The sequence below is a fragment of the Cibotium barometz genome, chromosome 48, assembly GCF_041138505.1.
Source record: "Cibotium barometz isolate CiBa-2024 chromosome 48, ASM4113850v1, whole genome shotgun sequence".
Lineage (NCBI taxonomy): Eukaryota > Viridiplantae > Streptophyta > Polypodiopsida > Cyatheales > Cibotiaceae > Cibotium > Cibotium barometz.
In genome coordinates this window covers 38,289,256-38,296,526 of record NC_141093.1, presented here as the reverse complement: position 1 = coordinate 38,296,526, position 7,271 = coordinate 38,289,256, and the positions used below count along the sequence as shown (strand labels likewise).

The 7,271-nt window shown below is 40.9% G+C and overlaps 1 protein-coding gene across 1 annotated transcript; it reads right to left on the bottom strand.

The window, feature by feature from the left end:
• Window positions 1-642: 642 nt before the first annotated feature.
• On the bottom strand, window positions 643-2,576 carry LOC147611155 (uncharacterized). The gene is made up of 3 exons (XM_086785342.1): window positions 2,385-2,576; window positions 1,606-1,704; window positions 643-1,478 (listed from the first exon to the last, which is right to left on the bottom strand). Exons 1-3 carry the CDS (start codon window positions 2,574-2,576, stop codon window positions 1,428-1,430), a joined length of 342 nt encoding a protein of 113 aa, XP_086641468.1. The 3' UTR covers window positions 643-1,427.
• Between the last annotated feature and the right edge of the window lie 4,695 nt (window positions 2,577-7,271).

Below are 7,271 nucleotides of genomic sequence, written 5' to 3'. Positions count from 1 at the left end.
ACCTGCGTCGATTGAAGCTGTCCACGACTCCACCCGTGCCCTGTCACCCGATTGCTTGGCAACTCTCGACCACTGTGACCTGTCCACCCTGTTCACGAGACTGCTTGCCGAGTCCCGACGAGTGTTGTTCATGACTGATTGGCGACTCCCAACTGCCTGTGGCCTGTCCATTCGTGGCCGACTGTTGAGGAGCTTGTGGTCGACTGCTACAGTGCTGTGGCCGACTGTTGTGTGTTCCCAGAAGGATGGAAGCTTGGCTGACATGATCAGTAGCTCTTCTGGTAATTCTAGTCACTAGTAGGCCTGGAGGTGTGATCTGTGTGACTGGGAACATTGGTACTCGGGATCATCTAGAATGACTAGATCCCTGGGTGAGATACATGGCTTGAGAATAGGGGATTTCCAATACAAATTTTGCATATGCATTGCATTTTGTGTGCGCGCGGAGATAGAAGATTTGTTACATGCATGACTTGTTTTCGTGTCCTGCATGCATGTATATGTCCAGTCTCGTAGCGCTAGGGACGCCCCGAACTAGTGGCTACAAGGTTGTGTGGATGCCTTTGCTTGTTGATTAGTGATTGACTTTGTGTAGGTGCCAAAACTGGCCATCAAAAGTAACAAAATCCATGTTTAGGACAGTCAAAATTTATAAGATGGAGCATTCACACCTACATTAAAAAACAATGGGCACACAAGCCCATAAGTCTTATTACAGGGAAGGACTTTAATTATTAAAGAAGCCCAATATTGTTGACATGGGTTGTAAGTACATTAAAATAAAAGAAAGTCGTGTGGGCAACATGCTAGTGCATAACAACACTCTCTCTTCTGGCAGACCAAGCGAAGGCGACTTTCTCTCTCTTACCAGGTGGACTAAAGCGAAGGCCCTGAACTCTCCTTCTCTCATCCGACGGACTGAATGAAGGCCTCTATGCTCTCTCTCTCTCTCTCTCTCTCTCTCTCTCACCAGATGGATTCCTGAGAATTTGGATTATATCGCCCCCACCTCAGTTTCAGCTGTACTAGGTGTCTTCTATAAGTCTTATGGGACAGCCAACCAAGTAGAGGAGTGGTTTTTATGTGCGCAAGATTCAAACCAAAGGCAGCAATCAACAAGGGATTTCTCTAGCATCAGGTTTCAACTATCGAGAAAGGACTCCAAAAGGTAGCTTCAAAGTGATTTAAGCCATGCTTCAAATCAGATCTGGGGCATTATTTACTCTTTTTTTAACTATTTGGACCCTGTAGAACAACGAAAAAAGTCCTCTTTTACTATTTCTATGGACTGTTTTTAGGCACCCACTTTGGGCCACTGCTGCTGCCCAGCTTGCCTGCTGGCTGGTCCTGGCTGTAATTTCCTTCTTCAATTGCTTAACTTCATATGTTCCATGCACTGTTGGTTGCCTGCCCAACACTCTCATAAGCTAGTGCATCAAATATCCTCCCTCCCTGCCTTTTGAGCTCCTTTCTGACCTCTGACAATGAGACAGACGAATGATGCAATCTTGTGAAAGATGCAGTATGATATCAAAAGAGCTACATTGAAATGCACATTGTCCACAAATACGAACATACGGAAGTTGGATCAGAGGGGTAAGGTACCATCATCAAGCCCTGGAGCTGTTGGGCAATGTTGATGGCAGCCACTGATGAGGAGGAATAGCTCAAACAAGCACACAGATGAATACAATGGAGATAAGCCTGCATCATGCAAAGATAGAGGAAAAAAAGAATGCATTAAACCCTAGAATTCTAAGCATCGGGAAAAAGAATACATTAGAAACCCTGAAAATCAGTGCACCATTGCTGTGTAATATGAAAAGAGAGAGGGGGCAGTGCAACAAGTGAAAAAACAGTGTTGGTGTGCTCAATGAAGTGCGTTTGTCTGTTGAGTTGGAAAGGATGCAGGGAGCCTAAATCTTCCTTTCTATTTCTGTGTTTCGAAGGCCAGTCACCCTCAGTACAACCCTTAAAACAGTGCACTAACTGAACCAAGCAATGCTGCAAAGCTCAGTGAATAGAAGTCTCTCTGCCAGAAATACCCTAGCCGCATTTCTCTGTTCAGGAAACCCTAAAGGGTGTCAGGAGCAATGCAGCTAGGCTCGAAGGACGGAAATCTCCATGAGAAACATGTACGACACTGTCCAGAAAACCCTAGCCTGCGCTAAGGATATAATAAAACAGCTTTCTCGTTGCATTTCAATGTGTTCCTTGGCCCCATTCCTGTTCCATTTTGCTTTGCAAAACAGCTCCTGTTATCAAAAAAACCCTAACTACGTTTCCTGTGCAAACCCATATTCTGCGTAGAAAAATAGAAATGGAAACCGTAGCTATGGCCTCCTCTCTCATTCTCTCGGCATTTCAACGCCTGTAACGCATACCTGTGCCAAAGGCCGATTCGAAGAAAAAGAAGAAAACGCAGAGAGGTTCCTCCGAAGCTCAGATACAAAGCTTTGTACAGCGGAACCTTGCTGAAGCTGGCTATGGCGGGAGGAGAGCTTGGGACAAGCGCCGCGGTCCAGTGTGGAAGGGAAGTGAAGCCAAATTCTTTCAAAAAAAAACATATCTCCCATTGAAAAATACCCAAAAAAAAAAGCTGTCTTGTCAAATACAAATATATTACTACAAATCTCGAAAAATATGAATAATAACCCCATCTCGAAAAAGATTGATAAATATATTTATTTTTTTGGGGTTTTTTCTTGCGAGTGCTACCAAGCGCAATCGCTAGAGCTCGGTATTTTTTAATAAATATTTTGTTTTATTTATTTATTTATATTTATATCAATAATATATTTCTATATGCTTAACAACTAAAACTTTGCCTTCTAATCATTTAAATTAAAAGAGATTCTTAAGTGCACCATGTGCACTATGAACTCTTGGCAATAAATAATCCTTCGAAAAAAAACCCACCTTAACTATTATAATTATTGGCACCACACGCTTGATGTGTCGTTTCCATGTGTATTTAGTCTAGGTTCATTGAAGCTCGAGTTTTTGTGTGTGATGATCGAGAGAGAATTTTGTTTGGTGACTAATCTACTATTTTTATTACAACCCGGATATATTGGTTACAACACACACCCACCATCCGACAAGTCAACACGACAATAGTTATTCCAGTCATGTTATTCCCCAAGGTTGTGGGTTCCAATCACGCTGGGTGGCTACGGTGGATAATTGAGTTATTTTCAAGTAGGTAGTGCTCACACCACCACATGCACCTCTTGTTATTGTTATTGTTATTGTTCATCTTTCGTGTGATTTTCCATGGTGAAGACCTCTCATAACACCAAGAAATGGTGACTATAATTCTTTCCTTATTTAATCATACAAATCCATTGAAGTGATATAAATTATGCCTAAGCTATGAGCATGTACTGCCTAACTTCCCTTGCCTTATAACCTAAGTAATGTTTACTAAAAAAGGGTGGGAAGTTTATCAACATATGTGCCAATGTAAAGTAGATTCTTTACACATGGGTGTTTCTTTTTTTATGTTTGCGGAAAAAATATGAAACATTGTCTTATCAAAAGAAGAGACATATATGTATAAAGTTCTAACTTTAAATTTGTGAGTTGACAACCAAATCAAGAAAAACAAAAGCTAAAACATGACTTGCAAGAACTTGCAAAGGTGCACATAACAAAGGAAATATGGCCACAACATATTTTTGGCCGATGATATACTGGAACCAAAAGAAGGAAGGGCTAGTCAAAATGATCACTTACCCACCATTGGTATTTTTTAGTACCATTAGAATTAGCTCAATTGTAGGCTATTTTGATCTCCCAAAAAGCAATCAATATTACAATATTTTTCATGTTTCCTCCTTTCATCAGCTGCACAAAACAAGAATATTTTTTCATCCTCGTAGGTTTGAGCTTGTCTTAAAAAGCCCCACCCATCCCCACAAAATGACAAGGGTTCAAAGATCAACCGGTATTGAGGAATCTTTTATGCCTCCACATGGTGGGTTTTGCCTTGCTTTAGGCTCCTCCATGTATGTGCTAAGTATTGAAACAAAGACAACACATTGAAAAAAGGAAAAAGGTGCAAAGTTTATAAATGCTGCCTATTACTTTTTGGTACTTCCTTTACCAATCGTATGTAATTATTTTTACATTGCTTGCAAAAAGAGTCCTACATCCTCTCAACTTATCTTGTCACCTTCATGTGCTTTGTCCTTCCCAATGCAAGGTTGCTTAATTGTCAAACAAGACATTCACGTGTCAAACAAATTTTTAGATATCTATTTCCAGGCATCATTCTTTATTTTTAAAAAAGATCTCTATTTCCACTCAAAATGTGTGTGACGTGAAGGTGCAAGAGGGCTCTTTTATCTCATTAAGTCTATAATCTTTTTCTTTGTATGTGTGCACACACATGTGGAATGTTAGGGTGCCTTCTTATGATGGCATCTTTTTTGTTCATTTCAGCTGCATGCAAGGTATTTGTAAATCTTTTGTTAGCCTCGAGATAGTTGACCTCGACTTGTAGCTCTTGGAAAGCTTGTAAGGCATCCTCTTTTTCCTTCTACAATGTCCCAATGGCTTTGTCTTTCTTGTTCAAAATTTCTTGGTTTGCCAAGAGCTGGGTTGTGATCCTGTCAAACTCTACTGCAAACTTCAATTGTGCCTATGATTACATTCTCTCCATCTATCTGATGGTTTGCAAGCAATGCATCTTTAGGTTTATGTGTTTCGTGAATATAGGCCTCCCACAATCTCATCTGCTCTTGCAAGATGGAAATATGTTGTGTGCAACTTCTGCGGCCCTTTGTGCCTTTGCATTGTGAAGCTGCTGAGATAGTTAAGCTGCAAAATGTTGGATCAACTCATTACATCTAGCTATCCTTGAAGGTTATACACATCAAGCATTAGAATTTGCAAGGGCATTGGTCAAATCGAATGGCATGATGATGATGCAATATGCATAGGTTCCTCAAGGCTAGACGAAGATATGTTAGTACACACTCAATGCCCACCTCTCAGCATGTATCCCACACCTATGTTTGGTGCAAAGGCCCCCATTATGAAGAAAAACCATTAGTGCACATGTCTTTGATGGGAACCCTGGCTTAGATACTAATGGGGTCATTATTTGTGACCATTGATGGAGGAGATGATCAGCGGTGCTAGCATTAGCTGGGGCCCGACGATATGGAGAATATTATAAGAATATTCCCTAGGATACTTAAGTTCATTATTAGTGGACAGTGGTTGGCCGTGTTCTTGATATACGAGTGGTCATCGCATCCATACCACATAACCGCCATTTGCATTTTGTATACACGTCTACCACACCACCTACAGCACTATATATGGACACAATTATCACAAGGTAAGAGATCCAACGCTTATGAGTATCCACACCCTCCACACTTAGTACTTCCTCCATCCATAGTCTATCTAGATCACCATTTAAGCTTTACTTGGGAGTCCACGGGTGGACAGCACCATCACATTATACTTGTCTCATAATTTTTAAATTCTCTATCTATTACATTGTCCATTGCTCTTTGTTTTGCTATCTATCTTTCTGTTGTGCTATATTCTTATAAGATACATAAGATAATCCTTCCACTTTGGAGTGCATGCATAGGTCATGAATGAATATCTTGAGGATCTTCCAAAAGAGATCCTTGAAAGCTATACCCATCAAACAACATTGGAAGGTGGTAGGGGCATTGGTCAAATTGAATGTTATGATGCGATAAGCATAGGTTCTCTATGACCGTCTTCTCCTCTAAAAATCCATCACCACAAATGTGTGGTCTGAAGGTCCTGATTTTTGCATCTTGGAGAACGCCTATGGGTTTGGTTATGTTTTCGTTAGCAAAACAAGCTTTACTACAAGCTTCACTTCAAGGCTTATGCCTACGAATGATTATGGTGACACCACCACCATCCAAGAATCACGGAGAGACCATAACACCCTTATACATGACAAGTAACACGATGTTGTCACTTTGAAAATGGTGTCCCACCTTATTCATGGACATTTTTTGTTGTCCTTTGGCTTTGGTTATGGAGGTTTGTGGTGCTCAATAGGGCATGGCTTATCCTCGTTCTCTTCGGTGTCAAGTTGAACTGTGTGAGCTCTTAAGTTTCCATTTATCTAGTCGGATAAGTCACTCCAAAGTTGTAAATTTCCTTAAAAAGAGAACTTATCAAAACTTGGACTTCTAAGGACAAGAAGACTGTAACACCTCATGCGGATGAGATTCGCTTAATGGGTTCATACTCACTCTAAGGTGGACTAGGACCTCCCAATGTGTAAGGGATGTGCATTAATGGATGAGATAAGGTCATTGAGGATCACATTAGAGAAATATGTTATGCGGGCTATGGTGACCCATGGAAGGCCAACTTTCACCTCCCACTAAATCCTCCCTCACTACATCTAGCAATGTGGGGCTTGGTTGGATTGGTTCTTCTAGAGGTAAAGGCTCTAAAACTGGTCCTATTTGTGACCTCTTTTGAGAATGGTTATGGGTCTACCTAAGACCTTGGGCAAAATCTCAGGTTCCCTTACTAGGTTTATAACAAGTTATGGGATAGGGTCTTGGACACGCTCATGTGGGGATAGTGGTTCATATTTAACCACTTGCTCTGATTCTCACTCTAGTTTAGCATGCACCTTCGTCAAAAGATCTTGGGCTTGCTTTATTGTCTCTTTCTCCAACATAGGGTTGGGGTACTCCTTGAGTTTTGTCAAAATGTTTTTAAATTTATGGGATTCTCCTCCTTTGGAAGAGCGGGTTTGAGCAGGAGATCATTCACTATCTGTAGAAGAGAGGTAGCCTTGGAGCTTTCATGTGAGCTACTTTCAACGGTTACAATGTCGTTTCCCTTGCAAACTAATCACCCGTTGCATTTACACGTATACTCTTTTTAGACCTATGATTTTGGTTCATTAGCCATTTTTTGCGTTATTATGACCTACGGGGGTTGCACCTAAGCCTAGGCTTTCTGCTTATTGACAGAACCTGATGTTTCTTTTGTTGTCACCCTCATCTTAGCTTGGAGCCTTGTGAGTGATGGCATTAAGGGGACCATGTGAATAAGTCCTCTTGTATGCTAACAAGTTAAGGCTCATCAAAGTGGTAGCAGATGCTTTTGGCATGAGAGTGATTATTACTCTATTGGAAAATTGCAATAGAGTGAATTACTCTATTGGAAAATTCCTTCTTAGCATGGTTGAATTTACACTTGTAGCATGTTCCTTAAGAGATCATGTTGGGGTTTGGCTATGTGAGCTA

Bases quoted from the DNA above. Each gene is read 5' to 3' on its own strand.
- LOC147611155 (XM_086785342.1), bottom strand. From the start codon at position 2,576: ATGGGAGATATGTTTTTTTTTGAAAGAATTTGGCTTCACTTCCCTTCC. The intron at 1,705-2,384 runs GTATGCGTTACA...TGCATGATGCAG, and splicing joins CGAATCGGCCTTTGGCACAG to GCTTATCTCCATTGTATTCA. The intron at 1,479-1,605 runs GTACCTTACCCC...TCTCATTGTCAG, and splicing joins AGCTCCAGGGCTTGATGATG to AGGTCAGAAAGGAGCTCAAA.